Raw genomic sequence first — 16,343 nt, forward strand, 5'->3', positions numbered from 1 at the left:
AGATCTCTTTCTAGCAGCCAAATCCAGTGGAGCAGCGTTACATGGAGCTCCTTGCGTTACGTGATGATTACATAAGGAGACTTGAAGAACTTCAGATCACAAATAGTTCTAAGATATCCAGTTCGTCAGCCTCATCAGCATCTCCCTCACAAATGGTGTCCCATCTACAAACACATTTTTGAAGAAAGTGTTGGCTTCGTTCTATACTGTAACAGCAAGCGGTGCTTAACATAGATGTATAGCATAAAGAGGAATATTTTAATGCCTTACGTTAGACTGTCCTAACAGAAATTATTTTAGACTGTCTTCATTTGAGGAGGACTTCAAAACAAACAAAACCAACTGTTCAGTTATGTGCCTTTCAGAACTTTTGGACTGGGAACATTATTAATCAACTTTTAGTTATGGAGGGCTTTAAGAGTTCTTTTGGAAAGTCTGGTACAATTGAAATTTAATTGATTTGTTTTCATAAGAAGGCTTTAATTTATTATGTTGTAGGTCATGTTCCTGTAAGGAAATTCATGCTCAGTCTTTCATATCATGAATCAACACATTAATGGCAATAGGAATATTCACATTGTATAAAGCTAGGCTTGTGTGTATTCCCGTTAGGAATACAGTTGTGGAGTTTGAGATACAAATAAATTCTATCAAAAGACTTCAGAAATAAGTTTTGAAAGTTTCTGGTTACCTGAGAATTTCAGCTATTCATTTTTCAAAATAAACAAAAACATGGAAGGGATTTCAATGATATGCTTACAATTAAAAAGTTCAAATAGCTCAGTAGATATCAAAATAAAAGAGAAATTATTTTTATTGTCAATTGATTTTTTTTTTTAACAAATTACAATTGTACTGGATTCTGAAGTCCTGTTTTGGTGAACGATCAGCACTAAAACATTACAAATTATCAAATTGTTATTGTAGACAATATTCGTTCTTTGGATTAACACAAAATAAAATGGTTCTAAAGAAGGTTTATATAATTAAAAACAGACCCACAGAGAAATTGCTTAAATATACAGCAATAGCCATAGTATGAAAGCTTGTGTTTGTCTTCTAAAGCAAAGGTGCCTGTTTAAAGGAGCTTTTATACCAATGTCGGCAAAACTTTTGTTATAAATACTGTTGAAAACTTGTACATTTTTAGCTTACTGTTTAATTTCACTTTTGTTCAATGAAGTTATTCTTAAGTGTTTAAGAGACTTCAGTATACAAGATTCACATATAGCATGTGTAGTTCTATCGAGCCTTCCAGTGAATCCTAGTTTCAAGTCTTCGTATCAAAGGCTTCTTGTAAACCTTTCATTTGTTCCTTTCAGGTATTTTTTAAATAGTTGCGAGCATTTCTTATGACGGCACAAACCTTGCTACTTGATATTTAATTAAAATTTTGCATATTCTCAGAAGTTTAGTGATATTCAGGCAATCCAAGAAATATCGCAATGCAGAAGCTGTAGAGGACTCTTATCTAATATTGTTATTTTAAAGGAGGTATTTTGATGCTTGAGCCTTCTGTTATTGTAAATTATTGTACATGTGGTGAGTTTTGATCTGCAAGATATAATAGGATTATATATAAATTAAGTTTTGTGTAAGTATATATAATATAGTTTATTAGAAATTCTGTGAGTTTATAAAGTGTAAATATTTTGCATATGAAAACTAAATTTAAAGCTATAGTTCCATTAAATAAGTCAAAGTTTAGAGGACATCTGAATATTTTTAGAACAGTATTTTTTCAAAGGAATAAAAGTGTACTGCCTTTGATTTAATTTGGTATATACACTGAATTGCACTAGTTTTTTTCAGGGAAGCTCAGAGCATGTATGTTCTAAATACGCATAATTTATGACTTATTTTGTCCTCTAAGTTTCACTCTCCCATCAAAGTTCTTCAGTATGTGTTTCCAAAATAAGTGTTGTCCCAAATTTGGACTTAAGGTAAATGACTTATTACATGATGAAGAAAGATAGTCAGTTGTTCATGATATACTTCACATTTTGAAAGCTATGCATATACCGGTGTATTTGCCTTCTACTTACTTGTGGTTTATTAAAAAAAAAAGCTATTTTTATTAGAATATTTAAAGTTTCTGTATTTTAGCTGAACATATTGGTGATATATCTTAGCAGTGTGGAGAAGTTCAGAATATTGAATAGTTCTTATTCTGTAAACACTACTTGATAACCGATTGCATTTGGGAAAGTATAATATAATGGAGAGGATCTTTTGCACTTACTTCATTACTTATGTACCATTCCTTGTATTACTGGTTCAGTTGAATTTCAGTCTAACATAGCGCTGGGTGGGCTTGGATTTTTTTCAAGACAACAGAGAAGATACTAATTTTAATTCTGTTTTCATATGGCGATATTAGGTAAACATAGGGGTGTTTTTAATCCAGTACTTCCTGGAAAATACTAATTTAAAGCCATGCAAGCAGGTATGCAAACCGAATGGTGTTAACAGAAAACTTTCCCCCTTTCCAATTAACTGTGTGACCTGGGCTGCTGCTGTGCAGGTGCCCTGTGCCCTGTAGGGTGCCAGCTGCCCCGCTGGAGCCGTCACAGCCCAGGGCAAACCCCGGGGAGCTTTGGTGGTGGCGAAGGGGGTGAAGGAGAGATGTGGAGGTGGCGAAGGGGGTGAAGGAGAGATGTGGAGGTGGCGAAGGGGGTGAAGGAGAGATGTGGAGGCGGTGAAGGGAACGAAGGAGAGATGTGGAGGCGGTGAAGGGAACGAAGGAGAGATGTGGAGGCGGTGAAGGGAACGAAGGAGAGATGTGGAGGCGGTGAAGGGAACGAAGGAGAGATGTGGAGGCGGTGAAGGGAACGAAGGAGAGATGTGGAGGCGGTGAAGGGAACGAAGGAGAGATGTGGAGGCGGTGAAGGGAACGAAGGAGAGATGTGGAGGCGGCGAAGGGAACGAAGGAGAGATGTGGAGGCGGCGAAGGGAACGAAGGAGAGATGTGGAGGTGGCGAAGGGAACGAAGGAGAGATGTGGAGGTGGCGAAGGGAGTGAAGAAGAGACGTGGAGGCGGCGAAGGGAGTGAAGGAGAGACGTGGAGGTGACAAAGGAGGCGAAGGAGAGATACGGAGGCAGCAAAGGGGGTGAAGGAGAGCCGTGGAGGTGGTGAGCGCTTTTTCCAGAAGGGGCGAAGAAAGAAGCAGTGCTGAGATGTGCACACCTTCCACCTCTGGCTGCCCAGCATCCTCTATGAGAGATCATCATGGAACGCTAGGGTAGTTTTTTCTTTTCTCTGTTTTTTCTCCTAGTTTTGTGCCGGGTGTCCGATACTTAGGAAGTTTCTTTGTCGGATGCCTTCTTCTTTTGGCTTCTGCCTTATCCCCCCGGCGCGGTTCGGGGCAGGAGGGATGCCCTTCAGCTGCCGCAGGGACAGAGCAGCGACGGGGCAGGAGCCGAGGCCCATGTGCCCGCGGCGCCGCCTCCTTTGGCCGCCGGGGGGCGCCGCGGGCCGCGCGCGGGGCGCTGTGGGTAAGCGCGGCGCCAGCTCTGACAGCTCGCGCCGGGCCGGAAACATGGAGCGCGCGGCGGCCGCGCCGGCCCTGGCGGAGGGCGGCGGCCGTAGGGCCGGGCGGGCGGCGGCGGGCAGGCAGCCCAGCACCGAGACGCTGGACAGGTGAGCGGCGGGCGGGGCTCCGTTTACCCGGGGGCAGGGGGCTCTGCCTAGCGGGGAGTCGAATTCCCGGGGAGGTGCGTTTCCCAGGGGGCTCCGCTTCCCGGGAGTCTCGGCTTCCCGGGGCAGGGGCTCCAGTTCCCGGGGGGCTCTGTCCCAGGGTGGCTCGGCTTCCCACGGAGAAGAGGAGGAGAGAAAGGGCTCTGTTCTCCTGGATGCCTGGGAGAGAAGGGGCTCCGCTTCCCAGGAGTCTTGGCTTCCCGGGAGTTTTCGCTTCCCTGGGATTCCTGGGAGGCTCCGTTTCCCAGGGGCGCTCTGCTTACCGAGGGGGAGGAGGAGGGAAGAAAGGGGCTCTGCTTCCCGGGAATCTCCGCTTCCCTGGGGCTCAGATTCCTGGGAGGAAAGGGGCTCCGTTTCCTAGGATTTCTGGCTTCCCAGGGGAAGGGGCTGGAGGCTCCGCTTCCGCGGGACTCGGATTCCCGGAGGACTCCGTTTCCCGGGAGTCTCGGCTTCCCGAGTAGGGCATCTGCTTTTCGGGGGGTGGCTCTGCGTCCCGGGGCGGGGGAGGAGAGGGAAAGGCTCTGCTTCCCGGGAGTTTCGGCTGACCCGGGGCTCGGATTCCCAGGAGTTTTGGCTTCCCAGGGGAAGGGGCTTGCTCTGCTTCTCGGGGGCTCGGATTTCTGGAAGAGAAGGGGCTCTGCTCCCCGGGAGTCTCCCAGCCTAGCGATTCTATGGGTCAGGGACTCATCTTTGCAAACTCGAGCAAGAGCGCTCTCGGATCCGAAGTCTCTGTTCCCGATTTTCTTCCAGTGAAGCAGGTGTTTAATCAGCAGAGGTGTATCCGTGTGTCTGTCTGTCTGTGAGGGTGTTCTGTCTCACTTGGGTGCCCGTGAGCGGGGTCTCACTGGGCCTCGACTCCAGGCGTTACCAGCAGGCACTGGCAGAGAAGTCCCCGCCTTTGGAAGTTTCCAGCTGGAGGCAACCTCGGACCTGAATTTAAAATACCCTAAACTAGAAGTAGAAACTAGAGAAATTACACCTGGAACAGTTCTGATGTCTGGGTGTCATTTCATTCATTTGTTCGCCACTACGGCTGCGCCAGGGTACGCTAACGTGCGTGACCTCAAATGAGACAGAACGAGAAGAGGCGCACTGGTATGTGTCCCACTTGGTAGATGGTGATAAGTCATCACATCAGAATGATCAAAAAAGGTGGGGACAGGCTGGAGAGAGTCCAGATAAGAACCCCTAAGATGACCAAGAGAAATGGGAAACCTTCCATATGAAGTAACGGTGATAGAACTGGGTTTGTTCAGCCTTGAGAAGAGAAGGCTTAGGGGAGACTGTATTACCATGTCGGAGCATGTAAGGCATGTCTGCCAAGAGGGTAGAAACTCCCTTTTTACAAGGAGTCATATGGAAAAGACAAGGGGTAATGGTATGAATTGCTCCTAGGGAGATTCTGCTTGGATTCCAGAAGAAATTTTTTCACCATGAGAACAGTTAAACATTGGAATAATCTCCCCAGGGAAGTGGTAGATTCCTCTACGCTGGACACTTTTAAGGTTCATCTTGACAGAGTTCTCATTTAAATTATATATTACCTAAAAGGGACCAGATGACCCCTGAGGTCCCATCCAGTCTGGCATTATGTGATCAGCATCCCGTGACACTGATCCTAGGAGACAGACCTGCATTCACCTTCATTTTCCTGCTACTATTAACTTTGTTTATGTAATGATTCCTGGTGAAGATAAGCCATAGAAAAATAAATCCTTTCCTTAATTAACATGTAAATGCTTATTTGGAAACAAACTTGGGTAAACCCTGTAGAGATGTATTAGAAAGCAAGATATGTGACAGAAGAAGGAAGAAGTGAGATCATGAAAGGATTTCTGTAGGGTTTAGTTCGTGCATTCTTTTCAAAGCCTAAGTGAAATATTTCTCTAAGTGAATCTGGACTTGAGTTTAGCAGTAACATGAGAGTTGTCTTCATTGTTTGAGGAGAACTATCATAGATGTGTTTTAGTTGCAGAACAACATTTTGTGATCTAGTACTGTGTAGTTTTGCAGATGGGGAGAAAAGGTATTAACGTTTATCAGAAAAGCTCTAAAAGAGCTTTCATTTTGGGTATGAAGTTGTTGTACACATCTTCACTTTATATCTGCCTATCCTAGCAACGTTCTTGTAAGAAAAGACCTCTAGTTAAGTACTAATTGGTCATCTTACACTATTATCCCACCCTCTTGATGTCCAAGTTGTGGTGCACCCATTGGGTGCTGGCGGAGTGTATGTAGTCACTCATGCAGTATCACTCACAGAATCCAAAGCTGGTTTACAATTGAATTCTAAAAATGAATTAAAGTTTTCTTACTGCATTTGACTTCTGAATAAACATTAAATCTGTAGAAGAGCCCAACTAAACCGTTTGAAGAAATGGCAGTTACCTAAGGCATCAGCTGAGGTTGCCATGGCACTTGGAGAACAGTTCCCTCTGGCATTCCCAGTCTTTCATCAGATACTGACATATTTTGAAGCAGACCTAGCCCACTTCAAAGTAGCTGGCAACAAAGTGTGTAATTGCTTCTCACTCTCAATACTGTGTTCTTTGTAAGCAGCATTAGTTCAGGTGACTGTTCTCAATACGCGTCATTGGGATTGAGTGTGATTCTGCTGTTCACATGCTTTGTCTTTAGAGTTCTTATAAACACCCTACAATGCAGAATTCCTTGCAGTGGCATGGGAAGGCTAGTCGTGAAGATTATTCAGAAACTCTTTTATGAACAGGAAAAAAATACAGCTAACTAGAGGTTACCCTTTAGAAAATAAGTATTTTCTACATTTAATATTAATACAGAATAAAACACTAGAATAGTTTAAATTTTTAAATACTAGAATAGAATCGTTTAATTTTGAGGATTTACTGTATAATCAGGAAATAATAAGCGTAAGAAGTTTCCTGTTACTTAACCAAATTCATTCCATGGATGGCTTGATGAAAAAAATAACACAGGATAAGGAAATCAACATTTTGGTAAGTTTGTAGGACCCTAAACTCACTTTTAACCTGTTGACAGCTCTACATCTCTGATAAGATCTAGTAAAACTGTTTTCCCTAACTTGATAAGGGAAATAGTTACATTCTTCCCACAAAGCAAGCTGATTTTTATGACATTAGTGCTAATTTGTGGTCTTGTTTTCTGTGTGCACTTAGTTGTTATATTGTCTTCAATATATATGATTTCCTGCTGAATAATTTGGAATATTCTGGTTTTGTAGTCCAACTGGATCCCATGTGGAATGGTGTAAACAGCTCATAGCTGCAACCATTTCTAGTCAGATTTCAGGATCTGTCCCCTCAGAAGGTGTGTCCAGAGACTACCGGGTAAGTGACTTGCATTGCATTGATTCATTTAAGATTAAAAGATGAATGATCGGGAAAGTTCTTGCTGCCTTAATTCTCAGGTTCTAAGTACTGGGGTAATCACTGAGTGTTTCAGAACTAGAAACATCTCATTGTGCGTAGGAGTCTCTTGAATCTGCTCTGTTTTCCTCCATATTTAAAATAATCACATTGGAGTCTGCAGAATAAAAATTGAGGTGAAAGGAAAATTAGAACTTAAAGTTTTGAATAAAGTGCTATAAGTAAGTTGTGTTTTCTTTTGATTGCTATAAAAAATTGTTCTAAAGTAAATTAATAGTTACAGGTTGAAATTGTTTCTAGTGCGTCAGTCGGAGTTCAGAGATTTCACAAAAAATAAAGGCGCGTCATTGTTACTGTGCAAACAACATAAATGGCTATAATTTTTCATGAAGTTTCACCAGAGACAGAGAATTTAACCTCAAACATCAGACAGAATCACCTTCTTCATTCCCTCCCAGCAACATTTTTGACACTAAAGTAGTGATTGTGCAGAGTGGTTTACCTGAGAAGTTCCATTTTGCTTTTTTACCCCTGTTCTTTCATTCTCGTTTGCCGTTTCCTACATGCAGCCAGCCAACTGAACTATCGAGCGTGGAGCATACACAGTTTTCCTTCTCTTACTCTCTTTATGTAACCCAGGCTGCTGCTAACTAGATCCTTTTTTCTTCCTAGATTTGAAAGAGTTTCATGATCTTTGTGCAAAATGGCCAAATTAAGATTTTATCTTTTTCTGGTTTAACAAGATTTTAAATTATATTCTAATATGCTCTGTGCTTTAAAAGTTTCTCATCCCAGAAGAGTGCATTTTACATTCTGTGACAGCAGGTCAGATTCAGCCCAAGCCTGAAGATGAATCCACAAAATGTTTTTGACCGTAGTCTACTTAAAAATTCACCTCACATAGTTTTACACTATTGGCACAGTCAGCAGCTTATACTCATAAAAAAATGTACTATGGCAGCTGAATTGCAAATGCTTTCTTCAGGTCAAGGCTAACTTCTTTGATAAAACATTGTGGGAAACCGTGCATTACAGCTGTCGATGTTGTATTTGCCCTGTAGCTCAAGGACTTCATTTTAGGAAAATCCGTGTGTGTAAGTTTGATGTTCCATTTATCTCTGAGTTAGAACACATTCCCCTGGAATAAAGAGTGCTCTTTAATTCTAAATAACCTCCTTCTCTATACCAAACTCATCTTGGATATTATTTGTCAGGAGAAAGTCTTTTTTCAAGACCCAATTTAAAATTTTACTTCCTTCTTTGTTTCTTAGAAATAAAAGGCAAAAACATTTAGCCTGGCAGCATTCAGACGTTTGGTGTATAAACTCTATTTGGCATCATTGCATTGCTGTGATTTCAAATCCCATACTTGTGTATAACACCATGGAATTTTTTTTCTGAGAACATCTTTAGTTACATTCAAGACTAGTACTTTGTGAAGCAGTCTCTGCGCTTTAGGAGGGGGTTTCCCTGGCACTTAGCTTCTGCACAAGTTCAGTGATACAGTCAGTTGCTAAGTCAGTACCACTAACAGGCTGGGTTATTCTTTATTACTATGGAATTCATGTGTAAAAAGATAGTGCCCATTTATAACTCGTTTTTCCTTGGGTACATCTTTCCCTTTTGATGCACGTTGATCAATTTTCTGGGTTTTCTGTCCTTTGGTTACCTCAAATTGCTGCATTTAGAGACAGTCTTACAGTAAGTCAGAAACTTTGGGTATAGCCAGCTCTGTGCATTTGCTTAGGGAACTGCTCGGGCAGTTCTGTTGCTTTCTGCTCGATTTACCAGGAAGTCCCTGTTTTATTCTTTCTTGCATCCTTTTTTGAATGTAAATATATTCATTCTTATATGTAACGGTGTTACTCATGTTACTCTGTGTAACTCACCTTACCAGGGTGTAATTCAGGGAAATCAAATGGTGGCAAAGGGGCAGCAGATCATAACTAGAGAGCACTGGCAAGCTCTTGCTTGCTGAACCCTACAGCAAATGAGCTCACTCTGAGTTCGAAACTCTGCTGTGTATGTCTTCTCTGACACAGCCTACTTGGAGAGAGTTCCTGAATGAGGGGCTCATGTACCCAAAAATTGTTTAGATTTTAGTAGCTGAATATAGACACCTTCAGAAATAAGTTGGGAAGAGTTGTCACTATCCTTGTTTTGCCATTTGACTCAAAAAAGGTACGGTGGTTCTACTTCATGGCTGTTAGTGCGGGCTTATTGTCTTCCACCTAGAAGGATTACCAGGCCCTTTCTTCTCTTTTCACAGTAGCACATTGTAACTGGATAAAAGGGTGATTAGGAATGAATGTTTCAAAAGAGCATGGCATTTGTTACATCACTGAAAATGAAGTGTCTAGGTTGGTTTTAGACCAAAACAATTCTGCAAATGAGAGCTGCTAGATCTGCAAAGTTTTGTTTTGTTCTTTCAAAATGTTTGGAAGTAGAGTTCTTCTGAAAATCTGATTAAGTAGGATATAATATCTGTAACAGATCAAATCTGTCTGTTTTGTTGGATAACGTTTTATATTTTAACTAACAGGTATACAGGAGGCCTGTTATACGGGTAAGATTATCGTTGGCTAGCAGTAAAACAGCCTCCTACCTGTTTGTCTTTCGTGCTGCGTGAGATCTTGGTGTGTCAAGCGTTCTTCTCTACTTCATTAATGGTTTTTATGAACCAGTCAGACCATATTGCTATGCAGTGCAACTGCTTCTTTGCCGTAGAAATGCTTTATATACATTACAATGTTTTCGTGAGCAATAAAAGTCAGCGTGTAAGAGAGCAGTATTTTTAAATTATGTTATGAATGTGCAATACTAACTTCAGTTTTATTGCATTAATTTTGACAAAATGGTTGCTTGCAACTGAGGCTTACATGCTTCAGACTACAGAGTGCTGTATTAGTAGCTCTAATGTGTTATCAATGCTGAAGAATATTAGTATTAAAAGTGTTACGTCTTTGTCTACTCTATTTAAATAAAAAATCAATTTGTGCTTGCCTTTCTACACGTTTTACCTTAACTGTTCCCCCTGTAGTGGGATTGAAAGTTAGGTTTGAAGTTAGACACTGGTGCAGTGACCTGCGTCTTTTTAATGATAATTTTAAGACTAGGTCTTGCCCATTGTTCATTGCAGATATGAAAAGGGCATGCCTTGTTTCCTTGTCCCTCTCTCTTAGTAGCATTTATGGAGTGAGAAATCATCTGGATAGTGTCCTGACATTGTTCGTGAAATGTGTCTAACACTGTCATTCAAACAAAGAGCTCTTGTTTCGTCTCAAACGAAGAGATGAAGGCTGAATGATTTCTTTTTCTTATCTGTTGTTTACATATTTGAATATGATGTGTTTAGTCCAATTGGACAAATCCACAAGTTGATCTTTTTTCATTTTTTTAGTAGAGAGCTCTTGAAATAATTGGTCTGGGTTGAGTAACAAAAATTTATTGTTTACTTTCAGTTTTTCATAGTTCTTTGTAAAGGCTTTGAACGATCTGCAGTGTTTCTCTGTATTTCATTTATTCAAAATCTTTTGATGTATTTGCTGGTTGTTCTTCTGTGCTGGGTTTTTTTTTTCCCCCCAGAGGTCACACTTTGCTTTAATTTCAGAAACAATATTTTTATGGTCTGAAATTTAAATAATTTCTGTTTAATAGAATTCCACCACGCATAAATGTTAGGAGCCCTTTATAATTTGAAAGGTATTTTTAATTAATTATATCTTTTTAAATTCTTGTAGAGTTCAAATTATCTGAGGATATCTGAAGTCCTTCTAAGTTTTTAACTTTATAAGGGTTCTGTAGAAATATTGTTAAAAGAAAAATTGACGTTAGCAAACCTGTAAATTTAGGCTGAGGCTGGTTTTATGGTCTATGAATTAAGAAGCTCTTTGCATGTGAACTGCAAATAATGGACTGTCATGAACACAACAGTTAATAAAGGAAGAAGACAGAAGAACAATTTTGACTGAATGTATTAAAACAATTACTTCGTATGACCCTATGATGTTTGTGCTTCTCTCTTGAGTGTATTCAGACCTTATGTTCATTAAAGAGAAGTAATATTCAGAATTTGCTGCCACAATGATGCAAAAATTAATTAAAATTTTAATTGTTTGCATATTTTGCTATGAGGAATAATTTTTGGTTCTGTGAAGTTCCTGACTAGGTTTCCAGCAGCAACACAGATGTTGCTGGAAAAATATGTGGAACCATAAAACTGAACATTCATTTAAAACGTGTTTTACTCAGTAAAGTGATTTTAAAATTGTCTAGATACTTCTATTTGATGCCGACCTATTTTTACCTTGAAAGATTGCATGAGTTTTCCCCTAATGCTACCATCGCAAGCTGTACTCAATTTCTTCTATTGATAAGCATGTGGCATACTTTGAATTAATTTTCTTCACTGTTAGGTTGTTTGTCTTAAAAAGACAGTACATACTTTTATGTTCTTATCTACCAGCACTGACATTTTGTAAAAAAGGGCGTAAAATTTTCATTTTTTGTTGTGCCAACTAACATGAAAAGGATAGTGCTGGTAGCTTGGATTCCTTTCTGCAGGCAGTAGTTTGTGCCAGGAGTGGATGAACTGAATAGCTTAGCTGCATTTAAAGTGTATGCTGTCTTTTTAAGGAAAGGGAAAAAAAAAAGGAGGGAAACAAAACAAAACAAAAGATTCTGTCCTTTCACCTGTTGTCTGCATGTTTTTTCCTGTTACTTCTCTCTTGCCCTACTGCTGCCTCATGCAATGCAGGAGATTCAGGATGGACACAATGGCTATCATTCTGAAGCAGAAACTGATCAGGTGGCAAGTTTTATCTTTCATTCATTAACTGTGTAGTAAGGCACTATGTATTAGCACTTGTACAGTACATCCAAATCTTATTTCCTGTGCAAGAGAATCCGTAGAAGGTGTTTAGTGCGTTAATTGGCTATGTCCTAGGTAGGAGTTTCATGTAACATCATATGGTCTAAACTGCAAAACCCCTGTCTGACAGAGCACATCTGTCCTTCTAGGTTTGTAAGTATTGGCTAATCCTCAGCACAATATCTTTTGTGATTGGGTGGTGAATATAAAATTTTGTTAGTTTCCATGAAAATCTAAAGCTGGAGACCAGTTTAAATACCTTTAGAAATTATTTATTAATGAGGGCATGGCATAGTTTGGAAGCAGACAGATCCTACGAGTTATTTGTGTGTAGGTCAGAGCTGTAGTACAAGGGAAGAGTTATTTGTTTATTCTAACATAGCCCATTATATTTATTGTCACTTTAGGATGTAAAAAAATAAAACCTTAATATTGCATCATGTTGACCCGAGGGAGATCACTTTCTCATGTGGTCCTTGAAAGTCCCACAAACCCTTTTATTCTTAATTAAATTCTTTAGTACATAGTAAATCTTAGCCGCCAAGGAAGGACCCAAAGGATCAATCTTGTATCATTCAGGAATGAAGCCATTTACCTAAATGAAAATTTATGGAACTAGTCCTTACTTTAAAATTGCTAATTGTTCTTCTATATTTCATTATTACTTCATTCTTAATCTGACCTTCTGGATCCAAAATTCCTATAATGGACTTCTTCCATAACCTGTGGCACTCTCAGTAGGATATTGATTGAAATAGAGCATCGTGGGGTACTTACGATTTCTTGCTATTAAAAATAAAAAGTTAAAATGTTAAATAAATAAAGCTTCTGCCATATAATTATCTCAGATAAAAATACTTACATATTATATAGACAGCATTAAGAATATTAAAAAAAAACCCTAATCTGAGCTTTAAAATATTCTAAAGTAGATAAAATACCCAGAATAATACCTGTATTTAGCAAAAGATTAACAAATTATTAATTACAAATTTGGGCTGATCTTATTGCTTGAATTTTTGTATGCTATATGTAGCTTGCATGTGAAACTAATTGTTGCTTAAATGCTTTATTACTAATATGCTACTAACATGTATGTACGTGTAATGTTTATAATTCCAAGGTTTGCGTTTGGGAGTTTTATTATGGTACTGTTTAATACAGTTGTGCCTTGTAAAAAAAAAAATACACTTCTTGTGTTCCAGTAATCTGGTAGTAAAAGCACTTTGCATCAAAATATATCAGTGTAGTACAGATGGAAAGTGAGATTTACTCATAGTTTTGGGTTTCTGCCAGGCACTGCGGGATGGAAACAAAGTAGCACAGATGGAAGAGGCTCCGCTTTTTCCTGGAGAATCAATCAAAGTTATTGGTAAGCATATTGAGTACCTACGGAATCACTAGTTTATTTATTAAAAAAACAGAATATTATTTCCTTTTGACTTTTGTGGTTTGTTTGTTTTTTTAATTCAATACCACTTTATATTAGCTGATTTGATGTGGATTGCCTTGCCTTGTCTTTTAAATCCAAATGTAGGAAAGGAGAAATCAGTTCCAGAGGATGACTTGTTCGGTATAGATATATGATTTCTTTTCAAGGGTTAATTTGTTCCATATAGGTGTATGGAGTGTATTTCTGCTTGAGGATGCCAAGGATAATTCATAGTTTCAAAATCGTGGTAGCAAAGAAGGTGGGGGGTTATGGAAAGCTTCGTTTCCAGTTCTTAATGAGATTTATTTCACTTTGACTTGTGATGGCAAGCTCTGCATTAGCAGTACAGTACTTGGCTAGAAAAGACTACTGATTCTTTCAAATAGACGTGAAAATGAAGATATGTACTTATAACTGAATCACTTGGAGGTCAGTTGCGAACACATCAGTAACTGCCCATTTGGATGCTTTCTCTCGAGATGAGTGTGAGTGTTTTTTACAGGCCAGAGCAGGGACCGAAGCTGCCTGCCCACCCTTCCTCCGCCCAGCCTAGCTGAGCCCAGCCCAGCTCAGCAGCTGCTGAGCACCAGTGGGACTGAGGAATGTGATTGTTTTCATTGTTGAGATACAGACAGCTCTTTCAGTCCTAACAGTGTCTGTAGAGTAGGCTTTCCTCTAGAGGTCAAGCATCAAAATCTTATGGAACTGCAAAAATATTGCTGCTTTTAAATGGAAATAGATTTTTTTTTTTTTATTGAACAAATATCTGTAATAGTAAAACAAAGCTTTAACTCATCTGTTTTCCAGCTAAAGACGTTATGTATATCTGTCCATTTATGGGAGCAGTCAGTGGTACGTTAACTGTGACGGACTTCAGAATGTATATCAAAAGTGTTGAAAGGGTAAGACTTCACTATCTATCTACATATTGTTTCAGGTAGGAGCGTTGCTGAAATAGATTTCAGAAAGTGACAAATTTAGTATAAGTGAAGCATGAAGTTCCACAGCAATCTGTTAAACAGGAATTACAGTTGACTCTAATGCAACTTACATGGATAATGTTAGTTGTGATCCTCCTAATGTAACAAAATTAATTTATATATGAATTTCAGGATCCACCTTTTGTTGTTGATGTTCCTCTTGGAGTCATAAGTCGAGTTGAAAAAATAGGAGTACAGAGCCACGGAGACAACTCGTGTGGTATAGAAATAGTTTGTAAGGTATGGTATGGTAGAGATTTATGCATCTTAAAGTATTTTCATTTCACTTTTCTGTAAGAAGAATCTGCACGCACATGTACTGTTTTTCTGTCTGATCAGTTCCCTGTATTTGAACCCTGCTTCTTTTAAATAATGTATTTCAATTCCTCTTATGACACTTGCAGTCTTAAACACTTCTGCCTTTTGTCTCAAGAGTGAATTCAAAGGAAAAATGGCTATTTTATGATATCTAGCAACTGTAATGACGATCCTAGTCATCTGATACGAACACTCACAGAACTGTCTTCTAATGTGAGTTAGATAATGCCAGTGCCTTAGTCCTGCATATACACCTTCCTTCGATCAAATTTCTTCTAACTATTTTTTCTTTAAAAAAACTATCGTAGAGTAAAATAATGTAACTTATTTTTGACAGGACATGAGAAATTTGCGGCTGGCCTATAAACAGGAAGAGCAGAACAGATTGGAGATTTTTGAAAACCTTGTAATTCGCGCATTTCCTGTTTCTAATGGGTTGGTAAGTCTTAAGATGTAGAGAAAGCTGTCATGGGCTCTGCTCTTTCTGGAAAGCGTAGGTGAAGAAATACAAGGGCTATATGGCAAACATTGAAACGTTGATTCATGAAATCTGTTACAGAGCAGAGGAGCTTCTCTGACCCTGTTTCATTTTTGCCTTAATTCACAGAACTTTATACTGTGTCCTGCTGCAGATGAAACTGGTTAATTTGTACATAACCCTTGAGACTGAGATTTACCTAATGTTGCTGATTAAAAATATATATGTATCCAAATCTTATTTTCTGCAGTGTATAATTCAGTCTAGAATTCCTGTCTAAAACAACAAATAGGTAATATTAGTCTCACTAGTAAGCTCCAGAATGCAATTTGATTTGCTTGTGGGGATAAGGATCTGGCTGGGAGGTGGGAGATCAATTTCCTCATCCCAACTTTGCCTTTGATATGTTGTATGATCACAAGCAAATAACTTCGACTCTCTCTGTTTTGCCATCTTGATAAAAGTGTTACGTTTGAAATATTGGGAGGTTCACTGTTTTGGAACTTGTTGCATATACAGCCCATCAGGCAGTTATTTATGCTTTTGCTTTGTTGTCTTTAGCCTCTTTTTGCGTTTAGCTATAAAGAAAAGTTTGCTGTTAATGGCTGGAAAGTGTATGATCCAATGGCAGAATATAAAAGGCAGGTAAGTTCTGTGAGTACTTGGTTTCTTATTTTTTCTCCGTCTCCCGTCAAGTCATTTAAACAAGAAAAAATATTCAAGAAAGCTCAAAATTTTCAGCTCTAACTACTTACAGAAACTGTCTAGATCTCATGTTTATATAGTAAAATGCAAATAGTCTGACTTTGATTGTTGAGCGCCCACTAAGTTGATGGACATAACAGGTGCTAAGTACTTGAGCAAATCGTTTGCAAAGTGTTGTTTGCTGAAAATATAAGCTTTATAAAAACTTGGTTTTGAATAGGCAGCATTAAACAGAAGAGTAACCATCATTTGTCATTATAAATCTACAGTTTCCTAACTGCAAAAGTATTTTTATTTCACTATATGATCACTTTTTTTTACCTGAGTGTGTAGCTAATTCAAATAGCTATTTTGTGTATTGGTTTTAAAAATAATAAATAGGAAAGATTTTCAGTGTTTTGGTTTATGGTTCGCTATGAAGATCTGAAATTTATAGCTTATTTGAAATAAAAATATCAGCACACGTTTTTAATGAAGTACGTAGCGCACAGGAGTTTT

General features: G+C 39.0%; 2 protein-coding genes across 8 annotated transcripts in view; both read left to right on the forward strand.

The window, feature by feature from the left end:
- The window catches only part of MTM1 (myotubularin 1), a 39,154-nt gene extending 38,317 nt beyond the window's left edge, over positions 1 to 837 (forward strand). For 3 of the 4 annotated variants that reach the window (XM_054075712.1, XM_054075713.1, XM_054075715.1), the window contains one exon: positions 15 to 837. In XM_054075712.1, coding sequence (XP_053931687.1) covers positions 15 to 182 — 168 coding nt within the window. In that variant the 3' untranslated portion in view covers positions 183 to 837. The remainder of the gene's footprint in view (positions 1 to 14) is intronic. The other variant, XM_054075714.1, reaches the window with a different exon arrangement.
- A 2,644-nt stretch (positions 838 to 3,481) lies between these two features.
- Positions 3,482 to 16,343, forward strand: part of MTMR1 (myotubularin related protein 1) — a 38,853-nt gene continuing 25,991 nt past the window's right edge. Inside the window, exons 1-9 of one of the 4 annotated variants that reach the window (XM_054075471.1) lie at positions 3,482 to 3,640; positions 6,918 to 7,023; positions 9,605 to 9,628; positions 11,819 to 11,869; positions 13,229 to 13,304; positions 14,172 to 14,266; positions 14,477 to 14,584; positions 15,000 to 15,101; positions 15,702 to 15,785. In XM_054075471.1, the coding sequence (XP_053931446.1) occupies positions 3,540 to 3,640; positions 6,918 to 7,023; positions 9,605 to 9,628; positions 11,819 to 11,869; positions 13,229 to 13,304; positions 14,172 to 14,266; positions 14,477 to 14,584; positions 15,000 to 15,101; positions 15,702 to 15,785 (747 nt within the window). In that variant the 5' untranslated portion in view covers positions 3,482 to 3,539. The remainder of the gene's footprint in view (positions 3,641 to 6,917; positions 7,024 to 9,604; positions 9,629 to 11,818; positions 11,870 to 13,228; positions 13,305 to 14,171; positions 14,267 to 14,476; positions 14,585 to 14,999; positions 15,102 to 15,701; positions 15,786 to 16,343) is intronic. The other 3 variants (XM_054075473.1, XM_054075472.1, XM_054075474.1) reach the window with 3 other exon arrangements.

The sequence above is a fragment of the Cuculus canorus genome, chromosome 10, assembly GCF_017976375.1.
Source record: "Cuculus canorus isolate bCucCan1 chromosome 10, bCucCan1.pri, whole genome shotgun sequence".
NCBI lineage: Eukaryota > Metazoa > Chordata > Aves > Cuculiformes > Cuculidae > Cuculus > Cuculus canorus.